General features: G+C 39.0%; 1 protein-coding gene and 1 long non-coding RNA gene across 4 annotated transcripts; one reads left to right on the top strand and one right to left on the bottom strand.

Moving 5' to 3' along the window:
• The first annotated feature begins 1,931 nt into the window (after positions 1–1,931).
• col28a1b (collagen, type XXVIII, alpha 1b) lies at positions 1,932–19,329 on the top strand. Its single transcript, XM_079692920.1, has 35 exons — positions 1,932–2,076; positions 2,512–2,654; positions 3,469–4,034; positions 4,827–4,847; positions 4,939–4,998; positions 5,131–5,184; positions 5,261–5,305; positions 5,394–5,420; positions 5,522–5,566; positions 5,654–5,698; positions 6,715–6,768; positions 7,629–7,697; positions 8,262–8,330; positions 9,261–9,329; positions 10,121–10,189; positions 10,321–10,389; positions 10,648–10,716; positions 10,964–11,032; positions 11,315–11,386; positions 11,706–11,774; positions 11,903–11,974; positions 12,377–12,445; positions 13,048–13,116; positions 13,190–13,258; positions 13,342–13,410; positions 13,754–13,822; positions 13,908–13,976; positions 14,731–14,799; positions 15,048–15,128; positions 15,226–15,261; positions 15,982–16,018; positions 16,092–16,646; positions 17,000–17,187; positions 17,722–18,001; positions 18,785–19,329. The coding sequence occupies exons 2-35, from the start codon at positions 2,513–2,515 to the stop codon at positions 18,955–18,957; spliced, it is 3,588 nt and encodes a 1,195-aa protein (XP_079549046.1). The 5' UTR covers positions 1,932–2,076; position 2,512; the 3' UTR covers positions 18,958–19,329.
• On the bottom strand, positions 7,786–13,192 carry LOC307046532. 3 transcript variants are annotated; one of them, XR_013810143.1, is made up of 5 exons: positions 13,033–13,192; positions 11,668–11,763; positions 10,271–10,363; positions 8,260–8,301; positions 7,786–8,145 (listed from the first exon to the last, which is right to left on the bottom strand). It is a non-coding gene; the product is annotated as an uncharacterized lncRNA (long non-coding RNA). The 3 variants fall into 3 exon arrangements; XR_013810144.1 differs by lacking the exon at positions 13,033–13,192 and having other exon boundaries at positions 11,668–11,820; XR_013810145.1 differs by lacking the exons at positions 11,668–11,763; positions 13,033–13,192 and adding an exon at positions 11,266–11,375.
• Positions 19,330–19,857: the final 528 nt, after the last annotated feature.

Raw genomic sequence — 19,857 nt, 5'->3', positions numbered from 1 at the left:
AACTCTTCACATGGTTAATTCATATCGAGATAACATGATTGTCCGAGTCTTCTAGGCGACACATGAATTTGTACATTAACTTTCTTAAAAGGGCTTGACAAGTAGGTATCCCCAAGTTAACAAACAGCTGGCTGGCACTGTGCCATCTCGATACCCTCAGCAGCAACCGTAAAGCATCATTGTATGCAACTTTTAGTTTTTGTATGTAGGCTTGTAGTTACTCCACAGGTTAGCCGTGTACAATGGTGTACAGAAAGCTTTAAAAAGTGATACCTTGACATCTACAGAGCACTTGTGAAATTTCCGCATTAATATGTTTGCCTGGGCATACAGTTTGCAGCGTTGTCTATGGATGTCTTTGTCATCTCATCAGAAATATAATGACCAAGGTACTTAATCTCACTGCACACAAGAAGAATGTTGCTACTGGGAATAAAATTAGGAAATACAGCCTTTTTATCCTCTTTACTTCGCACAATCATGATGCTACTCTTCTTGGCGTTATACTTAATATTAAAATCAATGCCATACTGGGAACAAGTCCTCAGAAGCTGTTGTAAGCCAGCACTGTATGGGGAGAAGATGATTAAATCATCAGCGTACATAAGGTGGTTGACAACAGTAGCTCCGATGACACATTCAGTTTTAGAAAAGTTCAGTTTCCTAGACAGATCATCTAGATTAAACAACAAAGGAGATAAAATCCCACCTTGCTTGACCCCATTACCAACATAAAAATGTTCAGACACAGTATTGCCCCACTTCACCTGCATAGTCTGATGTGCAAACCAAAAGGCTAAGATCCTTATTATGTACTTGGGTACCCCTCTCTGGCACATTTTGTCAAATAATTTGAAATGATTCAGTCTATCAAATGCCCTGGAAGCATCAATAAAACACAGAAACATGGTGGAATTATGGCTTCTATATTTTTGCTACAATGTCTTTTCAAGCAAAAATACACATATCTGTGCCGTGTTTTCTTTTAAAACCAAACTGGTTGTCAGCTTTGGTAATATACCTTTCCAGCCTAACCAACATAATTCTCTCCAACACTTTGGAGAGAATGCTAGCTAAAGCAATGGATCTGTAATTATCAATGCCATTACTTTTCCCAGCTTTATCCTTGATGACTGGCACAAGTAGCACAGATAACATGGAATCTGGTAAGACACCATGATTAAGGAAACCAGTAAGACACAGAGCAAGAAGAGGAACAAGCTTAATGACAATATCATATTACTATAGGAGTGTTCTATAGTGTGGTCAAAAAACAACTACAGAAAAACTATATATTATACTATAGTTATACTATTTAAAATAATATAGAAATACTACAAAGATCTAGATACATAGTATTACTATTGAAATATTATAGGGCTATATAGCTAATAAAATGGCACTACAGAAACTATAGTAATACGATAGCTGGGGGAAAATACTATAGAACACTACAAACTTACTATAGGATACTATACAACTCTTATAGTATACTATAGTAATACTATAGTTCCTTTTCGTAAGGGAGAACCTGTATTTAACTATTTACCCATCCAAGTATTTCTAAAAGTGACACAGATAGCCTGTCGATGAGAAGAAGCAGTAAAGTTGCCCTGACAAAAACTCAGTAAGTCTTCTGTTATATGTGTACAGTGCCTCTGTACTATTATGATTTGCCTAATGTCCATAACTTGCTGTAGCTTGACATTATCTTAGAGTTGAAAAATGTAAATAGTGTGTTTACATTATTCTAAAATTATTCAAACAATATATGTATTAAAATAACACAGGTCCATTTGCATTCCTGCAGGGGTTATTGTGAACTCATGGCGTCAGTGAACAACCACAGAGGCAGTCAAAAATGAAGTCCTTTCGGTCAGTAGTCATGAGCTCTAAACTAGCTCTGAAATGTTGGAGTGGCCCCAGAGCCCCCGGCCACACAGACACACACCAGCTCATCTGCTGGTCCTCACTTTGTCCCAGCCCGGTTTACTGGACATTATTTTGCAGCGAAATGCCACCCATAGGACAGCTAACTGGATTACAAGCTCTGACTGCAGCTAAATGAGATTCTAGGTAAAACAAAAAAAAAAATCATGACTAACCCTTAATGTGTGTACAAGTAGTTTCACGTTACAGTTTGAATAACAGCTCTAATGTATGTTTTACAGCTTGGACAAGCCAATAGGCTCATGTTAGCCAAACTTAACATTTAAAGATGCTTATTTACTATGAACTGAATAACTTTGTAGATAATTTAGGGTTGCAGCGTTTGAGATTTGTGTAGATCAGTATTTGCACATAATAGTCTGGCTTTGAATATTTTCTCTAATTTTAGGTTTATTTAACTCAGTTTATGAGCAGTACAATTTGAACAATTAACCAAGAACTTCACAGCATGTATGGTTAGAAGGATGCACGATTGCAACATATCAAACAGGTGCATTTTGCTACTGCTATAATTAGCTTTGTTTAAGCACTTTATCACTCAGTGTTACTTTGTTTTTTAAGAATGAAAATGTTGCTAAGGGGAAACCTGAGGAGTGGATTGGGGATTTGCCTTCTGTTGTTGGCTCTCTCACACGAGGCCACAGGACAGAGAAGAAAGAAAGGACGCAGGAACAACAACAGACTGCGTGAAGATGGAGGAAATGGTAATTATTTATATGATGTATACAATTTTGGTGGTGAAGGTCGGTCAATAGATCCTGATGTTGTAAAAGAGAAAGTTAGTAGGATCAGACATTCAACATCCACAGCTCAAGATACACAGCTTAAAGGTCCCCTATTATACTGTTTTTCATCAATATATTATAGGTCTCAGATATATACAAACATGTCTCTGAAGTCTTTGGCTCGAAATAACAAACAGATAATGCATTGTAGCATCCCATAATCCCCTCTGTTTCAGCCCTGTTTCAAAAGTGCTGATTCTTTGTTTTTAGATGAAAATAAGGAGCCACTCCCCCCCTAACACAATGGTGCTCTAGGAGGAGATTCAGGTGATAAGGTGGGAGGGGGTGGGGGGGTTACCTTGGTTGGTGATTGGCCAATAGTTACACAAGCCAAAAAAATCGTTATGACATCATAAAGTGGCCAACATCGGATTAGCTCATTTTCACACAGTTTTTTATATAAATGGATCAGGACAAAAAGTGAGCGAAGGTTTTTTCCTGAAACTTTCAGAATCTCTTGAAACATAGTCCCACATGTTTATGTATAAAAGACATGAAAAAGTGGATTTTGCATAATAGGTGACCCTTAAATCATAAATAGGAAGATTTTGTCTGGATGGCATATGTTGGGAATCACATGAATATGGACATCACCCTCTTGTATTTCTATTCAACGTTAGGTTTGTCTGAAGGGATCCGTGTAGGTACAACCTTCAGAACCTTTTATCATCCCCAACAGTATTTTACAGTACAGTATTTTACAGGTTTTGTTGTCGAACTCCTTCTCTCACAGGTCTGACGTGTTCACTGGAGGTGGCGTTCATTCTGGACAGCTCGGAGAGTGCAAAGATATACCTGTTTGAGAAGCAGAAAGCTTTCGTGCTGAGCTTCAGCACTCGCCTCTCCATGACTCAAATAGACGGCTGGACGCTGAAGATGAGATTGGCAGCCCTTCAGTACAGCAGCTTTGTGTCCATGGAGCACCGGTTCTCAGCCTGGAGAGACCTGGATTCATTTCACAATCAAGTAAACGCCATGAACTACATCGGCCACGGCACCTACACCACCTACGCCATCACCAACGTCTCGCAGCTGCTGGTGGAGGAGACGCCGGCCGACAGCGTCAGAGTTGCAGTGCTGATGACTGACGGTGTGGACCACCCCCGGAGCCCTGATGTGATCGCAGCTGCAGCAGAGGCCAAAGGTCACGGCATAAAGTTCTTCGCTGTGGGTTTATCAGACATCGGCCAGCAGAGTAAGAATAACGCCAAGCTCCGGGCCATCGCCAGCACACCTGCTCAGCAGTTTGTCCAAAGTCTTCTCGATCCTCAGCTGGAGGAGAAGCTGATCAAGGAGATGGTGAGAGGTTACTGTGTGTGACTTTACAAATTGACATTTTACACAACATTGAAATGATTTGGAACTTTCCTAACATAATAATTATCTAGTTTTTATTTGTTTAGATTTCTTAAATTGTATGATTTTTAACTACTTTTTTAAGAATAAATACATTTGCTATCATGGCTGTTCCTTAAAGTAGTTTAACTTGTTCTCCCCTAGCTTTTTATATTTTTCTGTAGTTTTTGAAATACATTTTAGCTGCTTATAATCACTCTTTTGCCTAACAGTCTGCAGTCATCAATCACAACCAAATACGGCATATGATTTCATGTTATCTCTTGAAGGTGCACAAATCCCTGACATTACGTGCTGTTGCTTGGATTGAAACCACACTTTCTTCTTGGCCCTCCACATGGTTGAGGAGCACTGACAATCCTATGCACACCCAGCCGTCAATCACAGAGACAGTAGCATGCAAAGGGGTTTATGTTCCCCTTTTTATGAAGTGTATGTCCTCACAGCAAGTTCACTTCTCAGTGACACAGTGAACTTGCTTAGGGGGGCTTTCCCGCCTGCTTAGCATTTTCCACACGCACAGAAATGTCAAATATCTGCAGTAGGTCAGAAGCTGTCTGAGAGAGTGGCAAGGCTTGTTCTGCTTTCCAGAAATGTGTGATATTATTCATTCACAATTATAGCTCGCAAGACAGACACAACATAGTGGTGAAAGAAGTCAATATCTAGTAAGGTTGATTTATATTTCCTGAGTGGAATGCCATTAACATTCTGTGTCTTTTGTTTTGAATCTAGGGTGCACTTGCCTATGAATGGGTGAGTTGTCCAATGCAATGCAGTATTTTGGTTCATTAATAACTGTTTAGTGAAGATGGATGAACTGACTTTTGCCTGTTCTCTCTTTTAGTGTCCAAAGGCTCAAGTGTGTACGTGTGAAAGAGGAGAAAGGGGCCTTCAAGGAAGTCAAGTGAGTTCCATACAAGAAGTGTAATTTCTTACCAAAAGTATGATAGTCATTCTGTATTCCCTCATCACAAACATGCATGGCATCATCTCTTCCTTTAGCATCTGACCAAGACTTAACTATTGCTAATTCCAGGGTAGAAAAGGGGACCCAGGCTACGCAGGGCCACCTGGTGTAAAAGGAGCGAGGGTAAGTCATCACACAAAGTCACAAACTATGTTAGTGTCTGATTTCATGCGATTCATTGTAAGCTGGTTTCTTCAAGGGGGAGTCTGGCTCCAACGGTCGACCTGGAGGTGATGGTCCAGAGGTAAAACAAAAAAATGGTCTGAATTTAACAACAGACATTGTTATTATTAGAAGAAATTCAGATTTTACAACTTTCCAACATTTCACAGGGCCGTCCAGGTTATAAGGGCAACAAGGTGCGTGACAATTATCTTTTGCAACATCATTATCAGTTGTTTTCTTCTCTTGACATATATTGACAAGTCCTAAGAAATTCATCTTTGGTTTGGTCTTTTAGGGGGGGACAGGAGACTGTGGCACTCCTGGGGAGAAGGGTGACATTGTATGAACAGCATCAACAATATCATTGAAATCAATACCACAGAAAGGTATGTGGGTCTCTTGTAATGAATTGAGTGTCATTTCACAGGGACCTGAGGGACCTTCAGGCCAGCGAGGAACAAAGGGAGAACAGGTACAGCACATTTATAGTTGAACACTATAATGTAAGGTTTTTGTGAACATTTTTGACTCTAGAAATATAGAAGTTTTGCAGAAAAATTCCAAATTTAAAAAAAATAAATATCCTAAACGTTTTTTATTTTAATATAAAATAAGGTAGAACTTATATTAACCCAAAGGAAATGTTTGTGTTGCAAAAAAATGTAGACTGCAAAATAAATATGAAATAAATGAAGTGCCATCATAAGGTTAAACTTTAAATTGGTACAATACGTTTATTTGTGACAAAATACCTGCAAAATATTGACAGCGGTATTTTGCCTTTTGCTAAATGCTTGACACTTCTATAGCGAACATGGAAAATATGATAGATACTAAACATGTTAGCATTGTCACTGTGCGTATGTTAGCATGCTATAGTTAGCATTAAGGCAAGCAGCCTCAAAGAGCCTTAGTTTTTCATCATTTTTATTGATTTATAATATGATACATTAAATCACTTTATTATTTGTCAATGTATTCCACACCAGTTTAGCAGTAAAGGAGCAATTTCCTGGTTTTTTAAACTTTACAATGAGTCGACATAAGAAAATTCATTCTCTCTTAAATATGAAAAATGGAAGTGGAATTTGTCTCTCATTCATCTCTGCACTAATGGAATGTGAATATTGGTTTATGGGTAATCCTGATACTAATGTGGCTATCCAAAGCAGTGAATCCAGGCTTGCAGGATATTATTCTTCTGCAGGAACAGACTTTGTGTGGTGGGATTAGTGCATGGCCCTGGCCGACCAGCACTTCTCTTCCTCCTCTGTGCTACTGGCATAGTGTCTGTATGATCTTTCTTTTTGTGAGCTTGACCGGAGAATTTAAAGACATGAAAGCTGAACATGTTGATTTTAGTGATTTCAATGGTGTTGGCCCCCAGTTGTTTTGAGAAGACTACAGATAGATATGAGTGTTGTTAAAGCTAACATGTATGATGTATTGAGGGACTGTACTGTATAAGACTTTGAATATGTTTCGCAGGGAGTACTAGGATTTACAGGAGACGCAGGCCCTGAAGGACCAGCAGGAACCAAAGTAAGTTAACCCAAGCTCTTGAGATGCATTGACATTTATGGAATTGTAAACTCTGTCTGCTGTCATTTTCTCTGTGATAGTTCCTAACAGCAACAGTGGGATTGGCTAGATTTAATTCGCAGAGATTTCCAGACGTGACAACCCCTAGTGGTAGTAACAAAAAGATAGTGGCAGAAAGCAACATGCTGGAATTGTAGGGATCTGTTTTAGAGGATGAAGTCAGAATCCATATTTATTTTTTTTCAAGTTTTTACCAAAGATTCTTCTACTTATAATTTCTTTGAGAAATAAAGTTATTTGCTTTCTTGATGATAGTAAACTGTTTCATAAACACACATTCCAAAATGCAGAGCAGTCAGTTACATCATGATTATGGTCAACCAAAGGATTTAGTCATTTAAGATCCTTTTGTAATTTGGTGATATTTTTTCAATAGTTCAGCTTTCCCAGGACACTTTCCCACGTATTGTTTTGTGAGATAGAAACAACCTGTATGTGTGCCCAGGGCTAATGAGATGCTGAAGGCTTCATCACCATATCTGTCCCAAAGCTTCTTAACAAAGATGTCTTTATACAGATGAAATATAATATCATTTATAGCACATCTAGAAAAAGTACAGACATTAGCCAAGTTTTACAGAAGGAACAAAGGACTGGTATTTATTTCCGAAATGCCACAAAATGTTGAATGCAGACTTAGATTTGTTTGTATTATACCATATTTATTAAATGAATACTGTAAACAAATATATATTTTAGTGCAGACAGAGGTATCTGTTAACTTATTTGCATTTATCTAACAACTCTTTGAACTGCCATCATGTGACATGCAAATCTCTGAACCTGTTTCCTTGCCACAGGGCGACCGAGGGCCCAACGGTGCTGCAGGACCAACGGGGGACATTGGTATTGGATTTCCTGGAGCCAAGGTAACACTTTTTAATCAACATCACCTATTAAACATTGTCTATAGTCATAAAATCTTCATAAAACAAATGTATGACTAAATATCTTCAGGGTACCTTTTTCTTACATAATGTAATACATGATGTCCATATGTAAATGCCACGATGGGGTAAAATCTCTTTGTAATTCTTGCTGGAGTTACAGAACATTTAAGGACAACTCAAGCAGCCACAAGTATTGTTGGATTAGATAAACCTTAATAAAGCTGCTTTCCCATATAACACACATCTAATAAGGGCAGGGGCGGACTGGCCTTCGGGACGTTCGGGACGAATCCCGATCGGACGATATGGGCCGGTCGGATAAGTCACTAGCACCCCCCCCCGTCGACAATTTACTAGCGGTATTTACTTACAGTACCGAGGTGGGCCGGCCGAGAGTCCCGGGCTGATTTGTAATCCCAGTCCGCCCCTGAATAAGGGCCAGAGATTCAATAAATGATATCACTTTTTAATAATTTACTGAAAAATGTTTTGACATGTTTAGAGTGTTGAAAGTTGTTGAGTTGTGCTGTGTAATGCTTACAGGGTGAAAAAGGCCTTCAGGGAAGATCAGGTCCTTCAGGTCCTGTTGGGATAGGAGAACCAGGACTACCAGTGAGTATGAAAATAATCGTATTATTGTACCGACACATCAAGGTGTGTAAATGCCTTTAATGCCCATTCTATGCATAACAGTGTCTTGACAGGATAACACTTTGTATAAATACTCTTTTACAACTTTCAAATGTACTTTAGTATAGGCCACAGTTAGGCTGTCATCACAAAAAGGTTAATCGAAAGTAATAATCCTCATTAGGCAGAGAGAGTTTCTCTTTTGAGAGAGTTATATATATATATACATATGTGTAATGGAGTAATATTACGTATGCATTGACGCATAAGCACATCTTGTTGAAGTGGAGTTCATTTTTACTTGATTATACACTGTTGGACAGTTAGATCTATAACAATGCTTCAAACTTTATAAAATGATCTCATGTGTTGTTTTAATAAGAGAATTCAAAGCAAATAGTAATTTCAGTTTCCAGAGAAATGTAGTGAAGGTTCAAACCTTTCCCCCTGAAATAAAGAAGCATAACATGGAAAAACTCAAGCAAAGTAAAGGTACAGTGAAATTGCATTTATTGTAACCTTCCACCACAGAGAGTAATTTTTATGTTGAAAATGAAAGATCTGAATAGAAACTTTATCCTGAAGAGCGAAGAAGATAAATCACGTATATATAAGATTGTTTTTCCATCTGTTTTCCTTTGTTATTACGCATCATTTAAAAGTTTCCAAGTTGTCAAACATAAGCACACATGAGCAAGTTCAGAGCACTTTCCTCACATCCAAATATGCTGGGAATTTAAATTTTGAACACAATTCAACTCCATGCTGCCACCTGGAGCACACAAAATGAATAGTTGTTCAAGAGCGCACCTTCACTCTGTCTTGTGTTGAACCAAATCTATGTTGGATGTTGGTATTTATTGAGGCCTTCACATCTTAAGACTTTTATTCAAAGTTGTTTTTTTATTCCAGGGTCCACCAGGACCAGCCGGAGTGCGAGGAATCCCAGGACCAACGGGCGAGGGGCTTCCAGGGCCGAAGGTGGGTTAAGTTTTAAACCATGTATTGACCGAACCAATGCTTCTCAATAATGTGCAGATAGGACATACTTGTCATTCTTACTATCTACTGCAATTTGAAGCAACATTTGAAGTAATGGTTACATTGAGTTAAAGGGGCCCACCATACAGGGCTTGAATTCATGCAAATGATTTGGTTGTAAACAATTGAATATTCTTTACTTAATATGTTTAACACATTCCATCCTCTTCATTTTAAACACTGCACAGCTTTTTCTATTTTAAAATAGATACACTTCAAGATATATGTTTTAAGTTTTTCATCTTTTTGATATTTATGATTCTTGATTTCATTTTGTTCATATTGACTTTTATGCGACAAAATACCAAGGCACATTCCTGCAAAAAGGTTATGGTCAGTACTTATTTTTATTAGTATATAATACTTTGTCTGTGTACTATAATTGCTTTTTCATATTTTCTTATGGTATTTTTCTTATGTCTTCTTTTATTCAGAAGAAGGGTTTAAATAGACGGTATCATTCTGCATTTTGAAATGGGAGTGAAGGAACGCTATAACCTCTGTGCAGTTGCATCTCTTTATATTTATTGCAGGTGCATAGCAAAAGAGAATGACTTACATAAATCACAACCAGAACACGTGTCACTGATTGCTGAAAAACATTGTGTAATTGCTTAGGAAGTTACATGATTGGCTTTTTCATAACGTCACATATGAAACATGCTGCACACGTGTGAAGCTTATGGAAGATTGTGTCTACAGTACGTCACATTTTCCAACTTTTGTTTCAGGGGGATCGAGGATATGAGGGTCCCAGAGGAAATCGCGGGCTTGCTGGCATTGGGGTTAAAGGCGACAAGGTATAAATGTCTTATTTGTTTACTCAACGTGATGAAAATGTATGCGGATCCTGCAACATTAACTATACTTCGAGTACTCACCCAGGTCTCATCGATCACTCCATCTCTTGAATATAATCATCTTTTTTCAGGGAGGTTATGGGCCGCCTGGGTTTCTAGGTCCAGTTGGTGCTCCTGGTTTAGGAAATCAAGGAGAAAAGGTACAAGTTACATTAATGCTTGTCAAACTGTTAGGTTAAGAAAATAATTCACACCTTTAAATTAAAAAAACTGATTAGAAAACTTTTATATCAGCTTGAAAATGCATTGTCTCACAGCCGAAAACAGGGCTGTTTTTGTCTGCATCCCTTTTGAGAGATGCATGGTTATACTGGACAGTAACAGGGGATATTTCACTGAATACCTTGACTTTTCATATGTTCAGTAGTTCAATAATATTAACATACTATTAAATGCAGGGGGATCAAGGCCCAGTTGGACCTGCAGGCCCCAGAGGAGCTCAAGGTATCGGAATAACAGGAACAAAGGTAAGACAAAACGAGGGGGGGGGGGGCTTCCTTGAACGACTATAACGTTTCAGAAACAGAAACTCAGATGCTAATTGTGATTGACAGTTGCTGATTTCCCCTCCTGATTGCATCTAAATCGTTTTGAATATTTGATCTAATAAATATGCCTGCGACTCCCAACTGGCTTGTTGATCAAATGCAGGCGAGTTTCATGATGCAATTTGTGAATATTTAGTTGAATACATTTGTCCTTGGGGGTTTTCAGGGCAATCAGGGACTCCCAGGTGAGCCTGGACTGACAGGTGAACGAGGTGTTGGACAACCAGGACCCAAAGTAAGTCCTCTAAAATGTATCACACTACTTTCTCATCATTCTATACAGTACCGTATATGCCAGTGTGCCATTTTTTCTAATATGCGTTCTTGCTGGGAGTTAGACAGGAAGATTGATTCCACTTTCATATGTGTTTGCTTAATACAATACGAAGCTAGAGCTAGAAGCCCGGTCCAATGTTATCCAAAAGTGACTTTCTAAATAAACTGATCATTTTAATATTGCTTTCATACTTTTGTTCCATATCCTCAAATGCACTTGCTCCTCCCCTTCCTCTCTCAGGGTGACCCGGGGTCCGAGGGGCCACCAGGTATACCAGGTGAGCCAGCAGAGGATGGAGCCCCAGGACAAAAGGTGACATTAAACCTAAACATGTTTTCTCTTGTGCACGTAGGCCTACATTACATTACATGTTACTTGTTATACGCTTTTATTCAAAGCGACTTACATACTCAATACTGTGGGCAATCCCCACAGGAGCAATTTGGGGTGACGTGTCTTGCCCAGGGACATAGCGACATGCTGACTGCAACAGGGTTTGAACCTATGCTCCCCTGATCCGAACACCAACGCTCTACCCACTGCACCACACGCCTCCATGTAATTAGAGTACATAATACATCCATATTTCTTACCAGTCTTTGCTTCATTGTCTGTTTCTAAATGACGGCAGGGGGACGTTGGGTTACCGGGGCCCAGGGGACCTGACGGGGCTCCTGGTAAAGGCACTCCTGGAGGGAAGGTAACAGAATCACAGTTAATGTGTATAGAACGTTTTTCTGTGATTTACAGATATTATGATTCAACGATCTTAAATGATATGATCACCTAAAGCTTAACTCAAAGTTGATGATTGAGTTATTTTGTCAGGGGGACAGAGGGGACAGAGGGAGCAGAGGACTGTCAGGTGCAGTCGGTCCTGTGGGGCCAATGGGGACAAAGGTAAGAATAATAAATAAAATGTCTTATAACATTTTTAAATAGTGTTCCGAATTTCGAATAATGCTGCCACATCTCTTCCAATAAGTGAAAACATACAGTGGAAAAAAGTAAGTTCACCCAAGTTCAATTTTGAGCACCTTACATATAACATTGTATGTAATATTTATATGTTCAGCTGCTTTCTAGTAACTTTTCAGAGGGAAACATTGCATGTTTTGCTCGAAAAACATTTATTTAAAGAATAACTTGAGCAATGTTGATCATAATTACAAAACATGATCAACAAATAAAATATATATATGATGTATAGATTATAATACAAAGCAGTAAATAACAAATTGACTGCACATGTCTGATTCCCATGTTCCCTTGTCAATTTCAAGTCAAATGTTTCCTTTTTAGGGGGATCCCGGAAAGATGGGGCCATCGGGGGCAACAGGACCACCAGGGAGGGGTGTAGCTGGAGAGAAGGTAAAGTCTATGTGGTGCAAACAAACAGCTGCTGTAATAGTAGAAATACATTTTGGTCTTTAACACATTTCACGAAAGGAATACTATAATAACAAAGAAATGTAATTAAAGGGAACAAATATTGACCAGAAATGTGTAGTGTGAAGCCTCAGGTTTATACACCTTTCTTTTTTTCCACACAAAACTTTTTATTAGGCTTCACAACCAAAGGGGCATACATTATTATGTATAAAGTGTTCTAAACTTTTATACAATAATAACACATATACAAAACCTCAGTTTTAGGTGCTTACCACCTTATTTTGTTTAAAGTAAAACATCTGTTCATTATATTATATTCCCCTAAATTCTACGTACTGTTTATCTATTTCATTTAATAAATAAACAGTATGTTGTTTAGTTTGTGATAATATGATTGAAGAACAATTCGTATAGCTCTTGGGTGTTAGTTTTGTATCTTTTGCCCCATAGTTCCACACAGTAAGTCATTTATTTAAATATGAAACAACAATACTGTAAACATGGCAAGTTCTGATTCAAGATATCTACAACTGTAACTGTCAACAGCTTTGATCAATTCAATCTACCTCTGGTTATTTCAGGGAGAACCGGGACTACGTGGTCCAGCTGGAGCTGTGGGAGAGATGGGAAGGGGTTTCCCTGGACCCAAGGTGAGTTCAGGTTTCCTTCACTGATCCTCTTAAGAAAAGTATCAATATAACAGTGGCACCGTTTGGTTTGTAGGGGGACAAAGGGCCTGCAGGGCCTGCTGGGATAACTGGACTTAAAGGTGACGGTTACCCCGGCCCTCCAGTGAGTATCAACACACCACAGTCCCTCTTTTAACACTTTACACTCAGCAATATTTCATTTATTTGACACGATGTCTTATTAAGGGACTTCCGGGGCCCCTTGGTCTGACAGGAGAGACCGGATCAGATGGCGTAGGTCTACCTGGAACAAAGGTAACGATTAGCATAAAATAGGTCATTAATTACATTATCGTTAATTTCTGTTAATTAAAATTCTCTTGACATTGTGGTATGGTATTTTATTCACAGTCGAACGAGTTTAGCTTTTAACTTTTTTGCTGGGTTTATTAAGATCTTGTCGTTTTATACTATTCCGCAAATATTGTCAGGATGGGGTGACATGAGGGGGTCAAAAGATCAATTATGGTAAAATGTTACTCTTAAATGTATGAGCCTGATATTTTCCAAGCAGGTTTTCTTTTCCATTTGTCTGAGATTAGATTACTGTGATTTTTGAAAGATATCTATAAATGTTATCAATCCATTTTCTGTTCAGGGAGATAGAGGCTTGTCTGGACCTCCTGGACCCACTGGACCACCAGGAATTACCCTAATTGGTCCCAAGGTAATCTGTCCTGTTCAAAATAATGGATTGCATGTGATTATATTACCCTTTAAAGACAGAGAGACACAGTTGTTTTATTTTGCAGGGTTCAGTTGGCCAAAGGGGACCGCCTGGTGCACAGGGGTTACCTGGAGAGGGCATCCAAGGAGAAAAGGTAACATTTTCAGCTACCAGACGTTAAATGTTTGATTATCACCTAGCTGTATTAAGTTATGTTAAAGTGGACCTATCATGCTATATTTGAATTATATATTGTAGGGCCATACCTACACTGAAAAAAAATATAAATGCAACACTTTTGTTTTTGCTCCCATTTAGGAGTTAGGGTTAGGGTTTAACCCTAGGGTTTTCGGACCCCCCCAGACCCCCCCAATAAAGCAAAACTGCACGTTTCAGAGTGGCCTTTTATTGTGGCAAGCCTAAGGCACACCTGTGCAATAATCATGCTGTCTAATCAGCATCTTGATATGCCACACCTGTGAGGTGGGATGGATTATCTCGGCAAAGGAGGAGTGCTCACTATCACAGATTTTTTCAGATTTGTCAACAATATTTGAGAGAAATGGTTATTTTGTGTATATAGAAAATGTTTTAGATCTTTGAGTTCATCTCATGAAAAATGGGAGCAAAAACAAAAGTGTTGCATTTATATTTTTGTTCAGTGTATATAAGGTATATTTATACGTTTTATTTTTCAAAATACCAAACAGATCATGCATTTTATCCATCCGTTTATGAATGGGAATATATTTTTCTTTGCTGCCTCGTTTAGTAGAAACCCATTAAGTCTAGGAAACCAGACTCATGTGAGAAAAAAAAAAAAAAACTCAAGAAGAAACTTTCCTTTAGTTCAATTTGACTCTATACATGAGTTCTCCTTGACACTGACTATCTCTCTCTTTCTGCAGGGGGAGACAGGATTTCATGGAATCGCTGGACCCAGGGGTCCTCCTGGACAAGGTCTGCAGGGGGACAAGGTAACAATATAATGTCAGCAACTGTATTATGAACACACAAAGTGACAGTAGACAATCTGCATGAAATTAAAACTAAACGTGTTATTTGAGAGGCTTCAAACAAATGGGAAACAAAACGGCATCACTTAGAAAATATATCTAGTAAGATGCATACAGAAAGCATACAACATCGTGTTGACAGGATGGGATATCCCATTCAATCACAGCCCTACTGTGTGATTCAAGATAATGTTTCTTTCCTCTTGCAGGGGGATCGAGGGTTCAGAGGTGAGAAAGGCACCAGGGGAGACGGAGGAGGACCTGGAGCGCACGGAGTCAGTGGACCTATGGTAATGGGAGGGATCAGATTCCTAAAAAGATTTAAGCCCTCATGAAATTACTCAATATGTGAACAGCTAAAAAATTTCAATCTTTTTGAAATCACAGGGTAGAGCTGGACAAAAGGGAGATCCTGGACTTACAGTAAGTAAAGTGCACCACTCATTGAAGAATATCGGGACATAGCTTTGTTTTGTTTCTTTTCAAACGGAGCCATACATGTCAACCATCTGGTTTTAGGTAATGTGTGTATACACGGTTAAGGTTGGTGTATTTTAAATTTGAAAGTGTTCATATCCACATCCGATGAACATGGACGAGTCTTCGCCATTTATTTTATAGAATACACAATATTAGGGGATACTCATCATTTGAAGTTGAAGGGTCTCTGAGGGTAGTAGGCGTATTATTGAGGTAAGACAGGGGATCAGACATTTGAAGGAGGCATAAAGTAAAAAGAAGCTGGTTGAGGTGGTTCTGGAAACGTATCAGTATGCATGCTTATCAGGACTTATGACTTGTGGTCGCCTTCCTTTGGAGATTTTACAAGCATGCCAAACTGGTAGTAGAACCCGGGGCGGACCCAGAACATGCTGAATGGTTTTTATATATTATCTGGTTTGTGAAGTGAAAGTGGACGACTGGACTAATTAGCTTAGCCTGCTGCCACCGCAACCCAACTCTGGATAAGCGTAAAAAAAATGAATGGATGTTTGAAGGTGGTCTCAATTATTTTCAAACGGATTTCGATTCAAACATCCTTACATTAAAGGTGAAAGCAAGAAGAAGCTAATGTCTTTACTGTCACTCAGAGACAATTAAGTTTGTATTACGAGTATTGCACTTTCTTTCTTTCTTTCACAGAGGGAAGATATCATCAAAATCGTGAGATCCATATGCAGTAAGTAATCAGAAGCTGCATTGTTGTCAATCCTTTATGTCCACGTGTCTATAACCTGTCGCTGTTTCATTAGGTTGTGGAGTTACATGCCGCAAAGCCCCCTTGGAGCTGATTTTTGTGATCGACAGCTCTGAGAGTGTGGGCCCTGACAACTTCAACCTGGTCAAAGACTTTGTAAACTCCCTAATCGACCGAGCCTCTGTCAGCCGGGACACCACACGGGTGGGTGTTGTCGTCTACAGCCACATCAACATGGTGGTGGTAAGCCTCAGACAGGAAGCCACTCGTGATGAGATCAAGTCTGCGGTGCGCTCCATGACCTACCTGGGCGAGGGAACGTTCACAGCTAGTGCCATTAAACAGGCCAACCAGGTATTCAAGAGTGCGCGGGCAGGTGTGAGGAAGATGGCCATCATCATCACCGACGGGCAGGCCGATAAAAGAGACAAAGTCAGTCTGAAGAGTGCGGTATCAGAAGCTCATGGGAGTGACATCGAGATGTTTGTGATCGGCTTGGTGAATGAGAGCGACCCTCTGTATGAGGAGTTCAAAAAGGAGATCAATCTCATGGCCTCTGACCCCGACAGCAACCACGTGTACCTGATCAATGAATTCAAAACACTTCATGGTAAGCAATCCGTGTTATCAAATTGGAACCATAGGTCTACAAAGAACAGAGTGATTTGTTAAAAAAATGTTTTAAAGTGGAAAAGTGCTCAAACGAGTTGAATCTCACTCAATTGTCTCTTCCAGCTCCCTCTCAACTAAGAGGGCAGGAAACATCTGTGCTATATATCTGGTGTTAAAATAAACTGCAGATGGTTCAAAATTAGAGCAAATAGTCCACATTTTGTTCAATAACTTGGACTTGAGTCTGTGAAAACTAACACTATGATAATCATTAGAATGACTTCTATGGCTGTAAGTACACAGAGGAGTAAATGACTTCATATTTACTTTGTTGGTCTTTTGATCCTAAAGCTCTGGAGAGAGAACTGCTGAGTCAGATCTGTGAGGACGATGGAGAAAGACATTTGTTCAGCTCTGTCCCGAGTTCCAGACTGTCTCCAGGAATTCCCGATTTATCCGATAATGTTCGTGAACCTCCATACAGGACGGATACTGACACGCCCACCTTCACAGGAGACTTCAGGAGGGTTCAGATAGTGGTGAGGAGAATAAATCAGTAAATGTTGTTATCTACTGTGTAAATACAGTTTAGTGTATCAATGGGAACAATTAGGAAGTCGGTCATTACTTTTTATAAAGATGTTCATTGTTCCCAGAGGATACATCTTGATGACTTTAGTGATCCCTTTACTTTACTTCTGGTGCCAAAAGCAGCAAAATCTGTATTCATCTAATTAAAGCTAAATATTTACTAAACAGACAGAAATGGGCAGAAAGTTGTTACCTAAATTCATTGTCCCCAGAGGATGAATCCTAGTGAATTCTCTGACGTTTCCTCTAGCTCTATAATGAGGTGGACATTGTAGTTTGAGTTAAATGTATCTAGAACTATTGGATGATTACAATTTTTGTTTGGGCACTCATGAACCCCTCAGGATTCATTTGGTAACTTTTCAGTAAATCGTCTAAGTACGTCTCAGGGTTTTCATATAGTAAATGGAACCGTCTCACGTGTTATAACATCATGATTATCTTACCTGGATAAATAAAGGTTTAAAACGTTACTGTTACAGCCCGGCCTTCCAGTGCCACAACCCGACAGAGAACCCATCACTCCACAGAGACCAAAGACAGACGACAGAAGCTCCTCCGAGATTCATAGATGGCCATTCTTTGACATGGATCCTTTCAAACCCGTCACAGAGTCCTTCCCACAGTTTGACATGAAGGACCCCAAACGTGTGGTGATGACGGGAGTTATCGGGCCGGCAGGTCCAACTCTGATGACACCGCCCCGGTTTACTAGTATCCTTCCAACTACTCCACTGCTGCTGTCTGAAACCAACATACCTGGTAACTGCTGAAGAGATTAGAGAATGAAGAAATAATAGGTTCAAATGTTACAAATCAAGTCGTAAAATGGTAATGTCCAAGCGTCTGAAATAAGAAAAGTTCAAAACAGAAAAGTATGCAAAACTGTAAGGAATAAATAGTTTAACCTTTTATCCTCACAAAACGTTCGATGAGAAGCTTGCTATTATGTAGCCGTATGTATAGCAGTTGGGAGCTAGTTATCTTAGCTTGGAAAAGATAAGTCAACATGTCAAATATCTACATGAAAGTGATAAACCGAAATTATCTGTAATAAAACAAATAAAATTTTTGAATTGTATCTAAAAAGTGTTACTTACATGTTTCTGTAGTAGCCGCTCACACATTTAAAATGAGCCTTGCTAGCAGTGAGGCTCTAGATGTGGTGATGTCAGTCTTTTGGTTTGGTCCAGACTAAAATATCTCAGCATCTCCTCGAAGTAGATTGATTTGCACGGACATTAATGGTCCCCAGATGATGAATCATACTGACTTGGAGATCCTCTGACATTTGTGGCAGTAAAGGAAGTGGTCGTTTTAAGTCAAATATCTAAAAAACTATTGCTTGCAGACTTTTCTTCTTCCAAACTATCTGGAAAAATGCTTAATTTGTCTAAACATTATACCTGTAAAACTAATTTCAAGTTTTACTTTGTATATCAAATATGTAGTCAAAATGTTTGCCTTGCTAACCCACTACACTTTGCATGGCTAAATAATGTTTAAGTCTACTTAAAATGTCCGCTTCTTGTTTTTGTTGTCTAGCTGAGGGCTGCAACCAGACGCTGGATCCAGGGCCGTGCCGGGACTACGTGGTGAAGTGGTATTACGACCCCATAGCCAATTCCTGCGCTCAATTCTGGTTCGGAGGCTGTTCAGGAAACAGAAACCAGTTTGAGACTGAGAAGAGCTGCAGAGATACCTGCGCCAAAGTCTAACATCCCCATGTATCACCAGTCACAAATAAAACCTTCTGTTGTTCCTCCACAGTTGCCTTCGCCATGAGGGTCACTTCAAAGTCAGCGCCTTAGTATTCTTCTTGTAGCTACTTCGACCTTGATCGAGAAGATAAACACCATTCTTTATAAAAGATGCATCATTAAACCTAATTAGCCCAAAATGTTGATTGAAGTTCAACATTTTTCAGTACGATTAGTACTCTTAAATGTGTTTTTTCCTTTTGGCCTGAGAGATGTGTGTATTGGTTTTGTAAACTAAGCTAATACAGAGAAAAGAATGCCTGTGGTGTTACTTACATACTGTGGAACAGTTCTGCTGAAATTAAACTTTGTAACCACTAACCTTTCTATTTAGAAAAGTAACCATTTTGTATGTTGCAATGATGTATTTTTTACTTAATGTTGTGAGTTTATTGTATTTGTTTATGTTTAAAGTAATACTTTGGGGAAAAAATGTATTTAATCCTCACAAAATGTATTTCTCTATATATTTCCACATTCACTATATTTTTTAATAGATAACTCAACTTAAACTGTGAGCTACTAACAAATAAATTACATTTTAAAAGATCTCCGATTCAGTCTTTCAATGCAAATGATCAAATTAAACAACACCAATTCAAATGTCATTCTCATTCATTTTCTTCCGATATAAACCTGCTTTTTAAACATTACATATCTGCAGTTGGCCCACCCTCGCTACACAAATCGGTTCAGAACCGTAAAATAAAAGAACAAAATGGCAGGAAGATGACTGAGAAACACTTGAATCACCTCAAACTTTCAAGTTGGACATGATTACATGTAATTAGTGAGGAGAGGCGGCTGCTCTCAGAACAATGCATCTTCAGCTTAAAGCATAACAAGCACATGGAGGGC

The sequence above is a fragment of the Notothenia rossii genome (genome assembly GCF_949606895.1).
Source record: "Notothenia rossii genome assembly, chromosome: 7".
Lineage (NCBI taxonomy): Eukaryota > Metazoa > Chordata > Actinopteri > Perciformes > Nototheniidae > Notothenia > Notothenia rossii.
This window is presented reverse-complemented; position numbering and strand designations above follow the sequence as displayed.

What these genes read in the sequence shown, in the direction of transcription:
- col28a1b (XM_079692920.1), top strand. Translation starts at nt 2,513, where the DNA reads ATGAAAATGTTGCTAAGGGGAAACCTGAGGAGTGGATTGGGGATTTGC. An exon ending in GCGTGAAGATGGAGGAAATG is followed by an intron (nt 2,655 to 3,468) that starts GTAATTATTTAT and finishes CTTCTCTCACAG; the next exon opens with GTCTGACGTGTTCACTGGAG. An exon ending in TTGGGGTTAAAGGCGACAAG is followed by an intron (nt 10,190 to 10,320) that starts GTATAAATGTCT and finishes ATCTTTTTTCAG; the next exon opens with GGAGGTTATGGGCCGCCTGG.